This window comes from Gossypium hirsutum, chromosome A06, assembly GCF_007990345.1.
Source record: "Gossypium hirsutum isolate 1008001.06 chromosome A06, Gossypium_hirsutum_v2.1, whole genome shotgun sequence".
Taxonomy (NCBI): Eukaryota; Viridiplantae; Streptophyta; class Magnoliopsida; order Malvales; family Malvaceae; genus Gossypium; species Gossypium hirsutum.
Window position 1 is genome coordinate 17118639 of NC_053429.1, and position 18954 is coordinate 17137592.

At 32.5% G+C, this 18954-nt stretch overlaps 2 protein-coding genes across 3 annotated transcripts; both read right to left on the bottom strand.

Moving 5' to 3' along the window:
• Positions 1-3125: 3125 nt before the first annotated feature.
• On the bottom strand, positions 3126-5354 carry LOC107962696 (inositol oxygenase 2). 2 transcript variants are annotated; one of them, XM_016899172.2, is made up of 10 exons: positions 5008-5354; positions 4694-4899; positions 4402-4606; positions 4253-4312; positions 4104-4156; positions 3877-3999; positions 3718-3787; positions 3567-3645; positions 3400-3481; positions 3126-3308 (listed from the first exon to the last, which is right to left on the bottom strand). In XM_016899172.2, the coding sequence occupies exons 1-10, from the start codon at positions 5036-5038 to the stop codon at positions 3282-3284; spliced, it is 936 nt and encodes a 311-aa protein (XP_016754661.2). In that variant the 5' UTR covers positions 5039-5354; the 3' UTR covers positions 3126-3281. The 2 variants fall into 2 exon arrangements, with proteins under 2 accessions (XP_016754661.2, XP_016754660.2); XM_016899171.2 differs by having other exon boundaries at positions 4694-4911.
• A 2810-nt stretch (positions 5355-8164) lies between these two features.
• Positions 8165-9148, bottom strand: LOC107895772 (uncharacterized). The gene is made up of 2 exons (XM_041115255.1): positions 8985-9148; positions 8165-8894 (listed from the first exon to the last, which is right to left on the bottom strand). Exon 2 carries the CDS (start codon positions 8823-8825, stop codon positions 8286-8288), a length of 540 nt encoding a protein of 179 aa, XP_040971189.1. The 5' UTR covers positions 8826-8894; positions 8985-9148; the 3' UTR covers positions 8165-8285.
• Between the last annotated feature and the right edge of the window lie 9806 nt (positions 9149-18954).

Sequence of the window (18954 nt, forward strand, 5' to 3'; positions counted from 1 at the left end):
ACCCGATTCAGTGGTGACGCCCATAATCGAATCCAACAAAGGGGTCGGATAAGGGTGTTACGTCAAGCATTTAACAAAATTATAGGTAGAATCAGTGCTAAAATGAAAGCATTGAGTGTGCACTATCTTCCCCAGGGTGGAAAACAAGTGTTTATAAAACTAGTTCTTCAAGTTATTCCCATATATAATATGGATTATTTTGCTTACCAATTATAGTTTCTAATTTGATTAATAGATTGCTCTGCAACTACCGGTGGAAATGGATAAAAGGTATACATTGGTAAAGGTGGTTTGCCTATGCATCCCCGAGGGTTGGAGTGGTGTTGATTTCAAGGACATGATGGCTTTCAACTTAGAATGCTAAGCAAATACGGATGGAGGTTATTTACAACTCCAATTCCCTTTTTAGTAAGATATTAAAGCTAAATATTATTGTGAAAATGAATATATTTTACCTACAAATATTGGATCCAACCTTTCTTACACATGTATAACATATGGGGCACAAGAAACTCATTACAAGATAGTGTTCGATGGTAGTAGGTAATGGTTCTACCATTAGAGTGTGAGGGGATAAATGGATCCCGAATTCCCACTTGTAGGGTTCAATCTAATAATCAGAGCAACTCCTTTGTGACATGGGTTAGTGACTTAATTAATTAGGAAACAACATGTAGGACTTTTGACCTTGTTTTTGCGTTGTTTAGTGAATATGAAGTTGAACTGATCACTCGCATTCCACTTAACAGAGCTAATTTAACAAACATTAGGGTATGGCAACACAACAAAGATGGAATTTACATTATTAGCAGTGGACATAAGAAAATTATAGATATGGGAACAAGTTCAAATCAATCATTAACTTATATGAATCAACAATATGATGTTTCCAATAAACGTTGATGGTTTATGCAGTTACCTAGTAAGATTTGGCTGATGGTGCGATGTGTGTATAAAAATTTTCTCCCAACGATAGAAGTGCTACATCGTAAGCATATTGTTACCTCCCCAATTTGTCCTAGGGGAAGTGATTGTAGCAAATCAACATTGCAGACACTGAAACACTGCCTAGCGGTAAAGGATGTTTGGCTCGAGTTGGGCTTTGTGCGGAATTCACTTAATCATAACCAAAGCTCTTAACAGTGGATCTTTCAAGGAGTTCTTTACTCAGTTAAGTAATGCTCCCTTATCTTCCTTGTTACAGAATGGACGATTTAGGGAAGTAGAAATAGAGAGACCCATAATGGTCAAAGCGAATCTCGAAGGAGATTTTAATAGTACTTCCCATAAAGGTGGAGTGGGTTCAACGGCCATAATGGTGATTTCTTGATAACTAGTGCTTCCAAAGTGTTGAATGTATGTGATCCTTTCATTGTTGAAGCATTTGCATGTCTGGAAGTGATTTGATTGGTGGCGGATATAGGTTACAGACACACAGACATGCTCTTTTTTAAAGAGAGGCATTGGCAATCATTAGGAAGCTTTCAAGCTAGATAAATGATCTATTTTGGATAAGAGCCATTGTTGCTGATATACACCAAGAATTTGCTACTTTTTGCTAATATTGTGAGTTATGCCATACAGGTAGAAATGGAAATGTCGTTGCACATATCTTAGCCACACAACTTATCTTTAGTCAATCAATGCATTTGGTTAGATCAACTTTCCATTGTGTAACTCAAATTAGTGTTAAAAAAAAAAGTGACAAGATAGGTAGATCTGTGAAGGCGAAGGTTGAGGGCTAAAGTAGAATCTATATAGAAACACATTTCTTCTATTTCATATTGATTTAAATAAGGTGTTTGAATATTACTGTATTGCTTTTATTAGACTTTGATTAGAATAAGGTTTTTAAATCTATAAATAAATGTAGTCACCTCTTCTTTTTATATCATTCAAATTAAATAGATAGTGAATTTTTCTTCTCCTCTACTTGTAATTTTATCTAAAAGGGTCTCCACGTAAAATTGGTGTATTCTATTTTTCTCTCTTTCTTTGTGATTCATTATTATTATGGACATTCGATTTTCACATCAACTTTAATTAGATTATGATAAAGAACTATGTACATTACTTCAATAAAAATAATATGTATTGCACATCATTAAGTTGCAATGAATGCATTTTGATGTTTTATTTAAAAAAATAAATAAAAAAATGTGGTACTAATTATAATAGATTGAATTCTTGCTTTTCATTATCAGTGTAGATGATAATAATCAATTTCAAATATAGTACGAAAATATATTAAAATTATGCAAATATGTGAGAAGATTAAAACACAACTAAACTTTTTAAAATTATGTGAATAAAATATGGAAATAAAAAAAATATAGTTATGGAAGAATTGGAAAATAAGAGGAAATTTGAATTATATAAGCGAAACAATAACAAATACAAGCATAACAATTGAAGCAAAATTACAAAAACAAACTAATGAAAAATATAAAAACAATCAAATAAAATTATGGAACAACCGATAAACATTGAAAGCTAATTCTAATGCATTAAAATCAATATTTTTATACTTTTTGTTAATATTGTGAGTTATGCTCAAAGATAAAAAAAAAAAAAAACATATTTGATTAAATAGTTGGGTGATAAAAAATAATTTTGAGAACATTAATGATTAAATTGTAACTTTTATTTGATTGAATGATCAAAATAAAAATTTAATCATAATTTAATGAATAGTGATATAGTTTACCTAGTTGAAGCTTTAAAATTAGAAATTAAACTAAATGGAGAGTGATTTAAGCTAACTTAATTGTAAGTTATTTATAGAAGAAAGCCAAATAAATGGAAAATTTATTCATGACATTTTGGACTTTAAATTTATTGAAAATGGAATGAATAGAAGTAATTGAAATTTATTTATATAAGGTATAAGAATAATAAATATTTAAAAATGAATCAATTTAATAATTTGTGAAAAATAAAATGATTTTTTTAAACTAAAAATAAACAAGTATAATAATTTATTTTTTTAAATCGATTATATATGAAAAATCAGTAATTAAAATAAAATCAAGAATCAAAACAAATAAAAAAAATATTCTTAATTGAGAGAAATTACGCTTCATAATTATTTAGAGTCGGAGTAATTAGTATGATGAGAACCCAAATAAAATTAATAAAGATTATTTCGATGGAACAATATTTATATTTAAATGTATACAAAAGGAGGAAAGAATTTTCAATTTATTTTTTACATAATTAGATCAAACATAGAAAGTGAAGAGCACCAAGCCGCCGTTTATTTCTTTCATTTCTTTAACCTATCACCACTTGAGCTTTGCCGGAAAATACTGAAACAAAAACATATATATATACATATATAAATTTCAGAGACAAAATATAATTTACAACACAAATTTATTCAATAAAAATTTTACTCACTTTTTCAATAAGCGAAAGATAATATGGCTTCACTTTTTCAACGTCCACAGCGACCTTGCTCTTGCTGTACAGGTCATACTTGCTGTGAAATTAATAATTATTAAATATAGGTTTTCATAAAATTATTAAATGTAAAATATATAAGTTAGAAAAAAATTGAAACTCACTTGAATATTCTAAGCCACTTCAGATTCTCCTTATCCTCATCATTAAGAAACTGCATGTACGCTTCCTCCTTATGTAAAGCTTCATAATTATGATTGAAATATAATTTAGATTATAGAATAAATTGCATATTAAATAAAACGATATACTTACGATAAAGTGAATGATATCGGATAATGAACAGCCCTGCTGAAGGTAGAGTGGTTCCATTTTCCTTGGCTACCTGCAAAACCATTAATTTATTATTTTTTATAATTAGGAGAGGGAAATAAATTTGCTTAATTTTATTATTATTATTGTAAGAAAACGTACCAAATACATGTAATCATCATGTCCCCATGAAATTGTAACATTGTCAAGGCCACAGCCATCCCAGTAAATTCCATTCTTAGTGTTATAAGAGGGATTGTTGTAATCTGGGTTTTCCTTGAAATACTGAAAAAAAAAAAAAGAAAGAAAGAAAAAAACAAGATTTATTTATTTTTAGTTGATTGTTTATATCTTAACTAACTTTTTTTAATTTATGACGTAATTCTTACCCTGTGATGAATATTGGCCTCATCAAAAGCACACCCAAGAGGAAATGTGTCGCCTACAAATATTGACATTAATACACAAAAGAAAGAGAGAAAAAAGCCATCATAATTATATAAATTAATTTGCTTGATTATAAATAATATAAACTCACCAACAACAGCCCATTGTGGAAGCCCTCCAAATTTAGGTAGAAGAAGAACCTTCCCAAGATCTAGCATATCCACAAAACATTTTATATTTTTTTCCTGTAGAAATTTCCAAGTACAATGCAATATGATAAAAAAATATATAATGATATACCATGAATGAGGGCAGTCAAATGCAGCCAATCTTCATTAGGATAATCTTTTCTAATAGCTTCAGCCGACTGCAAGAGGTGCTGAATTTGAGGTTCATCCAGGTCAGGGTCACTGTCATCCACCACCTCATTCAGCAATTCACAGCATTCCCATATGCTCATTTCCATTCTATTCAGCTTCGAATATTCTTCCCTCATCTTTTGCACCTGCATGCATTATTAAAATTTCCCCATCAAATAAATCTGCCCATTCACTTGGTAGTGTAATATATATGTTTAGGCCTTTTGGCTTACAAAGTCGTATGTCTGGTTAACATGTTGCTGCTTGTAGAATTCCTCCACGCTCTTTTGCCTTTCACTTTCTGCATTGTAATCCCTAAAGGAGTTGCCAAATGAATTGACCTCTGGTGCCAAAAATCCTTCTCCTGACAAAGATTTCGGCACTGGGAATCCACCATCCAACACCAATTCCTTACTTTCATCCACATGAATCTGGCAGTCTGATTGAGACACTTTTAAACATTAAAGGAAAAAAAAAAGAAAGTGAATGCAATCACTGATTGTTTTCTAAAAAAAAAAAAAAAAAACAATGAATGGTATATTGGTACCTAGCTCAGGCTTCTCGATAAGGATAGTCATTTTCCTCCCAAGAAAATACTGTCTGAAAACCCAAAAAAGAACCAATAGAAAGGGCTCAAGTTGTTGTGGTTGGTGATGTTGCAAAGCAGGGGTGGTTTTTATAGTAAAATTGGAAAAGCCCTTCCTTGTCAATTGGAATGTTTTATGTCCTCAACTGAAAATCTTTGTTATGTTCAAAATAAGAAGAAGAAGTCCTTCCTTGTCAATTGGAGTGTTTTATGTCCTCAATTGAAAACTTTTTTATGCTCAAAATCAGAGAAAAGAAAGTCCTTCCTTGTCAATTGGAATGTTTTATGTCCTCAACTGAAAAAATAAATCTCCACTTTCTTTCCTCCTCCCCAGCTATTTTAACTTTATCCCAAAAAAAAAACGTTGACAACAATCCAAAAGGACTCACTCTCTTTTATTGAGCGTGAACCTCACTTTCCAACCTTTTTATTCCACGTGTACAATACTGTATTACGCGGTTTTTATCCAACTTTGAAATGTCTGGATTTGGTCCGATAAGATCACACGTAAACCGGCTCAAAATCTTATCTAAAAAAATGTTTTCTTTCTTTAATAATACATTTGGTAATTAACTTATTATTATTTTAATATTTTAAAGCTTAAATTTAGCGGTTAGGATGGGAAGTTGTAAGGTAATAAGAATGAGAATGTGGTTACCTTAAGATTGCTCCAATATATATCCTAACATTAAAGGGAAAAAAAGAATGGAATTAGGAACCTGACTCAGCACTACGTGGATAACGTATCTTATAATAAGTAGGGTCAAACTGACGCAGCATCTAGTCATGCCCAACGAGTTTATTTGACCCTTTTTTATTAGCGGTGCGAAAATCGGAGTGGTTTTAAATCAACGGTTGAGCTGTGTTTATGGATGCATTCATCACACCCTCTCCTTTTTATCAATAAAATTAAAGTTCAGCTTTTTAAAAAGCTTGAGAAATGTTGTGGAAAAGTACTTTTAATAAATGCTTTTCAAAACTACTTTTGAAAATTTTAAGTGTTTGGTATTGCTGTCAAAAAGTACTTTTGAGAAGTAAAATGTCTATTTTAGACATGATATTATAAAGTAACAAATATGTATTTAAATAAATTTAAATTAGTTAATATTATGATATTTTAGCAATAATATAAAAAATAATTTATTATAACTCATTGTTAATATTTTAATATATAATATTAATTTTAAATATTTCTAAGTAATTAATATTAATTATTTATTAAATTTAATTAGAATATATAAACTATATTTAAACATTTAAATATAATAATTAAATCTTTGTAATTAGATATTGACACAATTGTATTATTTTTAAAAATTATTTTTTATTTTTAATTAATGCTTTTAACACATTTGTAAAACTCATATTAGATAACATAGAAAATATAAACTTAACAAATTAAAATATTACATATATTTGGATTAAAGTTTCAAAAAGGGATAATATTTATATACCAAATATAAATACTAAAAATTTTACAATAGCATTTACAATTTAAAGTGAATTCATTAAACTAGAAGCTATAGCATCTCTTGTTAATTCCATTTCAAAACCACTTGAATTGTTTGATTCACCGTCATCATCACCATCATCGTCGTCGTTGTCGTCATCATCATCATCACTTTCTCGACCATGCACAATTTCTAAATCAATATTATTCTCATATGCCCAGTTAATATCTTCGTATTCCATAAAATCTGCATCATTTCGGCCGGCATGTTTTCGGATAAAATTGTGTATCGTCATTGCAGCAACAACGATCATCGTTTGCTTTTCAAAACTATAACTTGGCATATCTCTTAAAATGACCCATTTTTTTCAAAACACCAAAAGTTCGTTGAATCACACTACGTAATGATGAATGTGAATGATTGAATACCTCTTCTTTACCAGATACCGGTCTACCCCTACGAAAGTCAGGTAAATGATACCGCTGACCTTTATATGGTCCAAGATAACCTTTCATTTGAGGATATCCAGAATCAACAAGATAATATTTTCCTACATGTCATAATATAACAAACAATTAATTCAAGAATTTTTTTATAAAAAGTATCAATTAAAGAACTTATACTTTATTTTTAAAAAAATCACATATAAATAAAATATCTAACCATTTGGTGGGTGCGGAAATTTGTATTTTGGATCTCAAATTGCATCAAGAAATATTCTAGTGACATGTGCCGATCCTTCCCATCCAGCCATGACAAAGGTGAAACACATATTAAAATCACATACTGCCATAACATTTTGAGTAGGGATACCTTTTCTTCCAATATAGGGAATTTGTTCATTTGGTGGAAGAATAGCGGCAATATGAGTACTATCAATTGCACCTATGCAATCCTGAACAAATAATCATATTAGTCTCGTGCATATTTTAAGTCGACCAAAAATATTAAAAATATAATAAGATAAAATTAAATTTTAACCTTAAAATGCGACATATATCTAGAATCATTACGTATTTGTTCGAGTATTGAGCTAAAAAAAAGATCTTCGGGTGCAATTAGATCAGTGGCCATCCTTGAAACTTTTTCAAGCACAATTGCAAAGTACTGACTTATTGTTGATCCAGACCTTTGAAATCTTTCTCAATATTGGGAAACTTTTGCACCGGTACCCAAGATGTATAAAAAAAATTCCCAACATTTCACTAGAAGATATGTTTCTTGAAGTTTGCAAGTTGTATCTTGTCTCCAAAACTCTCAACAAACTTGTGAATACCATTTTAGACATCCTAAAATTAATCATACAACGTGACTCGTGACCGTCAAGGATCTCTCGAATCCATGTTTCACCTGACTGTTTTGAATTCATGCATGGCTGCTTTAATATATACTTCTCGTAATATAATTGTACGGAAGAAGATGCAACAACAAATAATCGATTAAAACATTCCATGTGTTGTAAAATCTCTTTCTTTTCCCTTTCATCATCGCTGTCATCACTGCTGTAATTCTCAACTATACTCATCACCTGCCAAAAAATTTGAACATCCAAAATCATATATAAACAACTATTGATAAAACTAATTTAGTATAAATAAGTAGAACATAAATTCAATAACCAAAGACCAAACATAAACAACTATTAATAAAAGTAGATTACACATAGATAAGTAGAACATAAATTTAATATCCAAAAACCAAACATAAATAACTATTGATAAAACTAGTTTAGGATTTTTGTTTAGTCACATAATAGATATCTCCTAACCCTAGAAGATTAGAAAATTTTCAGCTATCCTCCATTTCCGTCTTAAGCCACAAAGCTCTAATCTTGGGATTAATTGATAAAAACATAATTCGCTTGTCCTTATTGAGCAATAATCTAAGTGCGAAAAAGTATAGCAGACTAGCTTCTGGAACTTCTTCCGAAATGCTGTCGAGCACTTTGACTGCTTGTGGAATACCATATGGATCCATAACAGGAGTCAAACTAGATGTGGCTTGACTCATATTGTCAGCTGCATTGCATAATTTTTCTATTTGACTAGACAATCTTGCAGCCCCTCCAATTTGCTTTGAGGATTTCTTTCTTCCAGTTTTAAAATGTGAACTTGATATCTCAGGGTTTTTCCTTTTTTGACCGTTTCCATCAATTTGAACATCATTTGAAATGTGAACATCATTTAAAATGCGAACATCATTTCTCACATTTTCTTCTTCATTCTCTTCAGGTATTTCATTGTTAACATCTTCAAAAATATCACTACGGAGTGTACCAGAAGAAGGTGCCCATGCTTTATCACCTGTTGCAACTATCCCCATGAACATTTGGTCTAACTTCCCTTCGAATTCAGGATCAATGCCCGATGTTCTAAATTTTTGAGCTTCAGGCACAACCTACATATCAAATGATAGTTTAATAACAGTAATTATCAATAAACTCATAAATAAGAAAAAAAACAAAAATATAGGGAATTATTAATGTACCTTTAGCCTACTCTCCCATCAATCATCCGATGCATTAACGGTTCTTTTTATAGGATTCCACCCTAGACCAGTATCTTCGCCTTTAAGTTTCTTCCAAGCTTTCCATTCTTTTTTTAGGACATCCTACCTATTTTTAAGTTGTCTTTGTGAAAAACCCTTGCCTGTTTCTTTCTCAAAGTTAGTCATTATTCTCAACCATCCATCTTTTGTGAAATGAGTACCAGGTCTATTGCCTTTCAATATCTCTTTAATACAAATATCACAAAATATTTCTGTTAATCTCTTATCCCACATTGCTTTCACTTTTTCACCACTAACTTCAATCGCCGACGTACTCATCTATTGTGTATACGAACAGATTCGTTTCAGCCAGTAAAGCAATTAAGAAAATCAAATGTCACAAAAGTATATTTTTTTAGATGTGTATCGAAATCAAGATAGGATCCTAAGATTTTTTTTTTCTCAATCAAAATCAACTTTCCAAGACCGGAATAATAACCAAGAAAAAGAACACAACTAATAACATCAACACAATTAAACCATGCAGCTTCAATGACAAAACAAGCATACTAATAAAACATAGAGAGGCTGTTTAACGCTTAAATTATTAATGATTAATAAAATAACCTGAAATATTTTGCATTGGTTAAAAGTGCTTATAGAATTAATTTCTTTACGTTGGAGTAGAAATATGGAGAAGATAACAGCCAAGCAGCGAGCCATGTTGAGAATTTTCTCGACAATTGGTATCGAAATAATTAACATAGATAAAATAGTTTTTAGGTGATCAATCAAAGTTAGCTTTAGCAGCAAACTTAATTAGCTCATTCATATCAAACATAATTCTTCTAATTTTAGATTCTTGATTAAATTGTTCTTGACAATCTAATAATTGTACAAATTTATCTACATCCTCTATCTTTTTATCTGTATGAACTTCTCTGTCATTCTATACTATAAATATATAATATCACTATCTGTAAATTCTTCCTTTAAATATTTCATTATTAATATTTATCTCATTAATCCTATCTTTTTTTCCCTACAATATTTAGCTATATCCTATTTTTCCACAACTAAAACATTTACATTCTTTTATAGAATTTTTTATCATTATCTATATTATTTTGAGAAAGTATTTTTCCTCATATATTTCTCTCTTTTAGAATATCTTCTTTTATTTCTCTTAAAATCTTTGTATCTATATTTCTTATAAGGATATTTTTTACTTCTTTTAATGTTATCTATTTTGTTAATATCTGAATAATCTTCTGACTCATAATTTATATTATTTATGTCTTTCCTATTACATCCTAGTTTAGGTGCTTTAAGATCTGGGCATACATCTTTGATAAATTTTAGATTAATTTTTGCTCTATCTTTGGTAGATTCAAGACATTATCTTCTATTTGACTACAACTAATATGGTGGCCTATTGTTTTGGAACATTCTGCTATTTTTTGTTGGGCTGAAGCAACACTAACCTTTTGACTTTCCTTCTTTCTATAAATAAACCAAATTTCAACAATCTTACCCAAACTTGAACGAAAAATTATCAACAAAACTAACCAATCACTGGAAGCAAAATATTTATAAAGATAAAAGACATAGACATAGTTCTTTCAATCTACAAACAACTAAAACAGTTTAATAAAAAAAAGAAGACCCCAAAAAGAACCCTTTTTCAGAAATAAATAGTATGAAGCATACTTAACAACAAAATTCAATAGGAAAAAAAAAGAGCAAGATTTTGCTATAACGATCAATCGATTGGAATCAAATATATGGGAAAGCAAGTTCAAAAGTACCAAATTTGCGGGCGATTTGAGCTTAAGAGAGTGAGTGCAAGGAAGATTTGTGAGCTTTCAATAAAGCAGAGAGTGAGTGAGCGAAGCCCCAAACTGAGAGAAGAAGAGAAGAAGACGAGAACGAAAAAATTAAAGAGAAGAAGGAGAAGGAAAAGAAAAAACTCACCGGTGGTTGAGAAGAGGATCAAACCAGAGAAGAAAATATTGTTGAAAATTAAAATGGAGGAACAAAACACTTCTGCAAGAATTACAGCAGATGAGACATGTATTGGTTATGGTTTTGCTTTTTTTACTTAAAATGGAGGAAATAGGTTCTGTAAGAAATCTTTTAAAGCAGCAGGTGAAGATGAAAAGAACAAACTAGAGAACAAATCAGACAAGAAAAGAGGAAAATAATATCCTCTAACGTCTAGAAAAAGCAGAGGTTAAAATAGTAAAATACTGCCAAGAAGTACTTTTGGCTGATAAAAGCCAAAAATTTCTCCTTTTCATCTGTGCAAAAGTCCTTTTTTTAAGTTGAAAAAATTGGTACAGATGAAGGTTGCTCTTTATTACTTTTAACAAAAAAATCACTTTTTTTGCCAAAAGCCCATCACACAAGTAGTGCCGAACGGGGCCTAAAAACACATGTGATAGAAAATATGATCGACGTTTCAGATTAAGCCACATCATCAACCGACAAAACATCACTCGGATTGAGCAACTTGGTTAGACAGGATGCAATCAGTATCTTTCGCTTGCTAATTTTATTATTATTTCGTCGCCCGCTGTGCTTCCCCACAATAATATTTTTTCAAATAAATTAATCAATATTTACAAAATTAATATATATTTAATTTTTAATTTAAATGACTAATTTACCTAAAAAGGTCCATTTCCAAATATATTTATGGAAATGGGCCGATTTCAGCATTATTTACTGGAAAGGGTTGGCTTTGGAAAAACGCGTCCACGTAGGAGCGTTTTAGGAAAAAAATTTCAGCAAATCGCGCCCTTAAGGGAGCGTTTTTGCCATGTCAGCACAAAACACGCTGACATGGACGCACTTTGCTGACATAGCAAAAACGCTCCCTCAGGGACGCGTTTTGCTCCGTGTTTTTTTTTATAGGTTAAGGATTTTTGCATGTTTAGTTCCTAAGATTTTTGCATGTTTAGTTCCTAAGATTTTTTATAAGTCCGTGACACCGAGAACGGCGTTGGTTTTTTATCAGAAAACACAATGTAAATGGTTTTTAACCAGAGTATAAATTTCGTAAAAGAATTAGGCGTAAAATCTTCAGAACGATGCCAAGTAGGGTTTCTTCTATTAAGTATTGATTTTTTGCTTCAATTGATCCCGTGACACATGACTCATTTGATATCAAAGGTAATCGTAGCTTTGAGGCGAGGGTGCAAACTCATCTCGCTAGTGGATCACCCTATCTTGAGTTATATATTCAATTTTCATCGCCAAATGAAACATTTGTGACTTCAACATCAACTGTTGTTCGAAAAGAATACATGACCCTTACCCGACACTCCATTAGTGGGAGGCAGAACATGGAAGTGCCCGTGTTTGGTGGCAGTATGGAAAACACAACTCCTACACGACACTCAGTCAGTGGATGGGACATGCACATCGATGGGTTGATGTTCGATGCTGGAAATACGTATTGGGGAATGACATCAACTTCTAGTGGTTGGCAATTCATATCTGATTGAGGATGTTACGAAACGTCTACAAGAAGGGATGATGTACTCCCTACGACGTCCACCGGTGAGGGGACCTCATACTTTCAGATGATGGTAGGTTGGATGATGAGTCTGATATGGATCTACCTCGAGAGCCCAACCCCAATGATGCAAAAGTTGTATTATTTTCTGAACCGGAGCTTGTTCCATCTGAACTTGAAGACATTGAAGGGGGTTCAAATGAAGAAGAAGAAGATCCGGGATTCAGGGCGTACTCGCCTCCAGCCCACATGCATAATTTTGATATATTGGCAGATGATGTGTTGGAGTTTCCAGATCTATCATACTGAACGCGTGACCGTACAGGGTCGTCATTGGATTCGGGTGAATTGGAATGTAACACCCTGAAAATTTCTACAGTAAGATATTATCCTTAATACAGTAAAATAAGGAAATAAAGTGAAAAGAAGAGGAAAATTGAGTTATGTCACTGGGAAGTATATTATGACATATTGATTCAAGAAAGGACTAAATTGTAAAAGTGAGAAAAGTTTTGTGGCCTAAAAGTAAATACTCAAAATTTGAAGGATTAAAGTGTAAATATGAAAAAGTTGAAGGATTAATAGTGCAAATATTTTAAGGGTGGAATGATCTAGAAACCAAGGAAAATTGATGAATAAGGACCAAATTGAATAGGCGAAGAATTATAAGAGACTAAATTGTAATTTTACCAAATTAAGTGATAACTCAAGAATGGAATTTTAAAAGATCACAAAGCGCAAAATGGTCAATTGGAAGAGAAAGAAATCTAGAAAGTAATGATGATGTTGGTGATATTTTATAGTTATTTAATTAGATAATTATTATTTATTTAATATTTTAATAATATATTTTATTATTTTATTATTTCATTTAGTCTATATATATGTGTGTGTGTGTGGAAAAAAAAATATATATATATATACACCATCCATCTTTCTCCATGCATTTCACGTTAGAAGAAAAGAGAAAAAAAGAAAGTTTTGCTTTCTTTAAAATTTAGTCATTCCACAAAAAATTCACCCTTTTTACCTAAAAATCAAAAGAATTTTCATAGCTACCAAGAGAGAAAAATGTTAAGGAGACTAAGGGGAGTTGGAATATCAAGTTGGATTCAAGAAATAGAAGCTGTAGGAGAGAGAAAAATCAAGTTAAAGATTAAAATCAATGGGACAAGGTAAGAATTATTTTAAGGTTTCAATATATTTTAAGTATGTTTAAGGTACAATATGATTGATTTTAATTGGTTCCAAATATGAACGTTAGATGAAATAAAATATCTAATAAATAAATCGGTAACTTCGGTAATGCTCCGTAACTCTATTCCGGTGAAGGATTTGGGCTAGGGGTGTTACATGGAAGTTGGTAAGGAGTTTTCCAGTAAGGATTGTTTTCTTGGTGCTTTGAAACAACATAGCATCAATCACATGGTTAACTACAACGTGGTTAAATCCAAATCCGAGAAGTTCGAGGCCAAGTGTGCAATGCAAGACGGTACATGTTCATGGAAAATCATGGCTTCTGTTAGGAAAATGACAGGCTTGTGGGAGAAAAAAGTATAAAGGTCCATATACCTGTGTTGCCGGCATAGTATCACTAGGTGTTTAGGGATTTTTGAATAATAATGTTATTACTTAATGTTGCATTATTTAACGTACTTTGTTGACAAGTGTTTCACAAGATCATCCCAAGATGGATTCAGGTATGATAGCTATCTTAATACTACCGATGTTAAAGGCAGATCCTAGGACTTCTGTGTCATGCATAATTGCTAGTATTCGTAGCCAATTGAAGTACATGCCCTCTTACCGCAAGGCTTGGATAGCTAAGCAAAAGGCGTTGGAAAAGATGCATAGTGGGTGGGACGTTTCATATAATGAGATTTGATAGTGGTGTCAGGTACTGGAGATGTACGTTGCAGGTTGCATAACAGACCTTGAAACGGTCTCTGTGTGCTACAACTACTGAGTACTCCGTGGATGCCAAGTGTTCAAGCGTCTGTTTTGGAGCTTTAAGAAATGCCGGGACGCATTTGTGTACTGTAAGCCATTGGTACAAATTGATAGAACCTTTATGTATGGTAGATATACCTATCGGCTATTGATAGCTGTGGTACAGGATAGCGGTAGGAGAATCCTTCCAATTACATTTGCAATAACACTAGGGGAGTCAGCTGATGTCTGAGATTTCTTTCTTTTTAGGTTAAGGAGGCATGTATGCCCCCAACTTGATATCTGCATTATATCGGATTGGGGCACTAGAATACTAGCCGCAATTGAGCAACAGGGAAGCCTATGAGATCACACACACCATCAGTATTGTCTAAGGCATGTTGTGTCTAACTATTACGGGTAATATCGGTCTATGACTGAACGACGACAAGTGACCATCATAGGTATTTAATCTCTATTAATATACTTTCGTTTGTAATATTTAATTTATTCTGAATGGAATATTGGTATGCAATTTTCGCTATCAACTTATATTGGCAGGGTACGAGATTAATTAGGACCGTTTTCATGAGATGTTGGGGATTTTGCGTTCAGTTAACGATCAATGATTACCTCTGTAATATACCTTTCAAAAAATAGACACAAGCATACGATGACGGCCTATGATATGGTCATATGACTACAAACCTGGCTAAATACATAAATTCTATTCTAAAAAGAACGCGTTATTTATCGATAACCTCGGTTGTACGAAAGATATATTTTCGTTTGATGACACTATTTCCAAAGCGAGTAGCGAGTTATAAAGGCCGAATGCAAGGAGGTCATGTATGGTTCCGGAAGGTATTGCAAGAAATTAACAAGGTGAAGGCGTAGGCCAACACGATACACACTGTATGTCACGATCGCGACAAACTATGATTTCGTGTGATGGAGTTTGATAGACTGAGCCAATGTATTACCGGCGGGCAATATCGTGTACACCTAATAAATAAGACTTGCGACTGTGGGATGTTTGACGCACTTCGTTATCCATGCGCTCATGCAATTGCAGCTTGTTAGTATCTCCATTTAAACCCCATAATATATGTCGACAAAGTGTACAAAATAGAATACATGTACAATATGTGGAGACACGTATTCCCACTGGTCCCAGATAAACGTAAGTGGTCATCTGTATCACTTGTTCCGTTTAAGTTGTTATCGGATAGAGAATTACGTCGCAAACCAAAAGGTCGACCTTACTCGAGTAGAATACGTAATAATATAGATATCTGGGAAAGAACGAACCAATAAAAGTTGTGTGGATGGTGTAGAAACTCAGATCATACAATTCGATCATGTCCAAACTAAAATAGTTGATAATTGCTCTAATAAAACTATATTGCATTATTTCTATTTCGCCTTATTCAAAAGAACTTCTATTTTATTAAAAATATAAAATTAATTTACCATTAAAATATTAAAAATAAATTTTATTTTATTAAATGAAACAATATAGAAACAATTTGTACAAATATATTAAAAAATCAATATATATACCGATCAGAATCAGTGCCATATGGGGGTGGTCGACGACTAAATGCTAGATTCCTTCTTGGTTGCACTTCCAGTGAGGGTGGTGGTTACTCCGGTGGAGGTTGTGGTTACTCCGGTTATGGGTGTTGGAAGGATGACTCACCTTCTTAGAATAAAAAATGTTAAGGTGTCTGCATTACCCACGGCGGAGATGTTTGAATCCTATAAAGCGATGAAGATTGATAATGAGATGAGCTCGCTGACGGTGCCTCGTGCGATCTCTCCAGCGACGATGGCCTCTATATCATCGATTGAGTCGGATTCATCGGGAAAAGAGATGTACCTGACAATGCATTCCAACCTGGCATAGGACTGGGAAAAGGAAACATATAAGGGCATGATACGCATCTGGCATAATCTGAAGGGGCTGTGCTATGGGTGTCATCAATTGAGGCATTGAGCTCGATGATTATATAGGCGCTGTTGATGGGCCCATGCCGCCATCATTTTTTTTGGATTTAAAGGGCCCCATCGTTCCTTTTCGACACGAATTTGCCGACATCTCTACTCTTCTGACAGCAAATATGGCTTGTCATGGATCCTAAACTATGACATGTAATCCGACGCGCACGCTAACTTTGGGATGATGATCGGTTCACGATCAGGTATATGATCATACTGGTTTTTCCATATTTTAATATATATACCGAGAATAATACCGCCCAATTCGTATTTGTTTACCGTAAGTCGATTTTATGCTGGTCATCGAGCACTTCAGGTTCTTTCAGAATCAGTTGTCGAAATTCAAATTGCCGCAACACTCTATTATTTTGGTGCATCTTGACAGTAACATAATTGACCAATGAGACCTTAACATGCCAAATGTTCAAATTTTGAAAGAATTCTTTCGGAATTACTGCCCGTATTGCCGAATCTTCATATGGTGTCCATTGAAACTATATAAACGCGATAAAAATATTAGTTATATAATAATACTAAATACTAAATACTAAATACTAAATACTAAATATGAAACGACTATTTTATGTATATATATTATTTAATACTTACTTGCGCTTCCGACTGTTGATTTAATAAAAGCTGTATATCTTCAAGGGCGATAGGTATTCCAATATAACTTGTCGGATGGTTCCACCTAATTAAATAAATTTTCATCTTACAAATTTATTTTAAATTTATGGAATAATTGTAAAATCAAATAAAAATTTTACCTCGTTCTGAGTGGGAATGTATATGGGTGGTTCACTCGAAAATGTAAAAAGGAAAAGCGAAACTGAGCCCATGATTGTAATTGTGATAGGCAACCTCCGATTTTGACTTTATATGGTGGCGTCGCCCCGCACATCTCTCGATACAATGTTGCCAACACGGTGACCTCCAATTTAATTTGCCAGCTGCTCTAAAATCAACGAGTTTCAGCACCACCTCAGATGTACAAGGTTTTGTGACAAATCCGACATCAAATAACCTCCAATCATATCAAGGATGTATGCCCGAGCATATCGTATTCTTTCTACTTAAGTCAAATCATTCGCTAGCTCCGAGAATGTGTCTTGTAACCAGCCCATCTCGATTCGATCTCCGTAAATATTATCTGGAATCACACCCAAAAGATAGCATATGGTTCCCTAATCAGCAGATTGAACGAACCCGGTGAGTGCGGTCTCATCCACCAGCAATCTTAATTGTAACTAGACATCCTCCAAAGTGATAGTGCACTCTCCGCATGGAAGATGGAATGTGTGCGTCTCGGGTCCCCACCTCTCTATTAATGCGCTGATGAGTTTCAGCTCCAACTTGCACCCCTGGCTTATAGTGGTTGCGTGCCAAAAACCTGCTTCTCTTAAGTAATTTTCTATCAACGGTGATGGAGGATCAGACGTATTACGAATATAACATTTTAACACCCGATCTACAGACTGATATAAAAAATTATAAAATACAAATGAATTAAAATTTACATAAATGAAAAAATATTAAATAATATTCAAAAATTAAAATTAACGCTTATCATTTTCATTTGTTCGACGGTGATATGTTTATGATTGAGACGAATTAATTTCCTGACTATTGCTAACATGATCAAATATTTTTAAAATTATAAAAAAAAGTAATACTAATTTAGAAAAAAATAAAGTAAATAACTAATTAAAGAGAGCTTTGAGAAATTTGAGAGCTTTAGGGAGAAATTTTAAAATTTTTTTGCTAAAATTTGAAGAAATATCGTGTGAAATAATAGGTGCGGGGTTTATACTTTTTTTTTACCGTTGGACCCCCCAACGGTAAAAAAAAATTAACGGTAAAAAAGTAGCCGTTAGGGTAAAAACACGGAACAAAATGTGTTTTTGGGGGAGTATTTTTGCCATGTTAGCAAAGCGCGTCCATGTCAGTGCATTTTGTGCTAACGTGGCAATAACGCTCCTCCAGAGGAACAATTTGTTGGATATTTTTCCCTAAAATATTTCTACGTGAATGCATTTTGCCAAAACTGACCCATTCTGGTAAATAATACTGAAATCGATTTATTTCTGTAAATATACTTAGAAATAAACTTTTTAAGTAAATTATTCAATTTAAATAGAATTTACGCCTAATAAATATATATATTTGGCAACGACGGTCAGTGATGTGCCATCACATTGACTAATAAACAAGCTAGATGGTGCTTTAGGAAAAGTGAGAAGATATTTAATGCAAATGCGAGATGAACGTATGACAAAGTGTGGGATTGCTCTTTTTAAAATCGATTGAAAACGATTTACGGATATTGACTTTTCATTTATTTACCAGTTACTGTTTTATGAAATATTATAATAAGGATAAACATAATAAAATTTATTAAATATTAATTTTATTTTTGAAAAATAGATTACATAAACAGAATTTTATGGTACGCACACAAGATGGGTGAAAAAATTATATAAGAAATACATTTATTAAAAAGTAATATAAAAAAGTAAT

Bases quoted from the DNA above. Each gene is read 5' to 3' on its own strand.
- LOC107962696 (XM_016899171.2), bottom strand. From the start codon at position 5,038: ATGACTATCCTTATCGAGAAGCCTGAGCTAG. The intron at 4,607-4,693 runs GTAAGCCAAAAG...TAATGCATGCAG, and splicing joins TTAACCAGACATACGACTTT to GTGCAAAAGATGAGGGAAGA. The intron at 4,157-4,252 runs GTGAGTTTATAT...CAATATTTGTAG, and splicing joins TCCACAATGGGCTGTTGTTG to GCGACACATTTCCTCTTGGG.
- LOC107895772 (XM_041115255.1), bottom strand. From the start codon at position 8,825: ATGTTCATGGGGATAGTTGCAACAGGTGATAAAGCATGGGCACCTTCT.